The sequence below is a fragment of the Hemisphaericaspora subhashii genome (assembly GCF_019202705.1).
Source record: "Hemisphaericaspora subhashii strain CBS 10753 chromosome Unknown scaffold342, whole genome shotgun sequence".
NCBI classification, from domain to species: domain Eukaryota; kingdom Fungi; phylum Ascomycota; class Pichiomycetes; order Serinales; family Debaryomycetaceae; genus Hemisphaericaspora; species Hemisphaericaspora subhashii.
This window is the reverse complement of record NW_026057337.1, coordinates 1-1,135: the sequence shown is the minus strand read 5'-3', so window position 1 is coordinate 1,135 and position 1,135 is coordinate 1. Positions and strand designations below refer to the sequence as shown.

The window sequence follows — 1,135 nt, the reverse complement described above, 5'->3', positions numbered from 1 at the left end:
GTTGAGCAAAGGGTTTGAAAACTTTGCTGGTATTTTTGTCTACATGGACATGATATTTCAAAATATTTGGTTCATTTCCTGGTGGGAAGTGTTCCAATAACAATCTGTGCCAACAGTTAATATAAGCACCGTTACAATAAAAATTGGCTAAGACTACTTGATCGAGATTGTGGTCGGCGTGAAAAAGTTGAACTGGAAGCAATTTGTTAGGATTGCTGGAGTCATCTAAGAATTCTGGGAGAACTTGTAAGGGTTCGGTTAAAAGTGATATAAGGTATGGTCTTAATCTGATTTCTTTCTCAATTTCTTTTAAGTATGGGGTGGCAACATAAATATCTTGTCCTGTAAGTTCAAAAATAATAATTTCAAGGATTTTACATTCTGTCACTTTCATAATTTGGTTTTTGTTCTCATCTTCAAGTTGAATTAATAGTGATTTTTTCTTTTCTGTAAGTTGTTTGATTTCCTCAGTTGTTTGATTTCCTTCTAATAATTCATTAATGTTTTGAATACTTGTTGAAATTTGGGTTGTGTTGTTGTATATTTTTTTTATATTTTCTTCATTTTCTATTTTTTTTAAATTTAAGTGATTTTCTAAGATTTTTTGAATTTCTTGATTTGAGTGAATGGGATTTTTGATTTTAAATTGAGTGGCCATGACATTTTGATCATGAAGATAGTGGTAATAGAAGTTTTTGACTTCACTTGATGTATGTAACATACGTTTAAGATGGTTGTTCTTTTGAACAGGTGATAATTTTTCTAAAAAATGTTTCTCATAATAAATTTTCATGTAATCATCTCTTTGGTTGGGTGAAAGTTCAGAGAGTTGAGAATCATTAAGTGTTGGTAAGTCGTCAATAGTAAATTTGTTTCCTTGTCTAATGGCATCAGCATAAGAAATTTGTTGTTTTTGTTTTGCCACCGGATTGGAGTTTTGGGTAGCTCCACCAATATTTGGTGAATTTTGATCCGAAGAGTCGGAAATTGATACCCTGGCTTGAGATGGATTGTCAGCGGCTCCTGGTCGGACTGGTTGGTGTTGTTGATTATTGTTTTCTAACATGATATTTTCAACGTTATCTAATTTCAATCCTTGAAAATATATTTCTTTTGTCATCACAGGCTTTGTGGT

General features: G+C 32.1%; 1 protein-coding gene across 1 annotated transcript; it reads right to left on the bottom strand. All coding sequences in view use genetic code 12, as the record gives it.

Moving 5' to 3' along the window:
• J8A68_003978 (uncharacterized protein) lies at positions 1-1,135 on the bottom strand (the record flags this gene model as incomplete). The annotated part of the gene is made up of 1 exon (XM_049407887.1): positions 1-1,135. A coding segment is annotated over one exon (1,135 nt), but the record flags the coding sequence as incomplete, so codon positions are not given.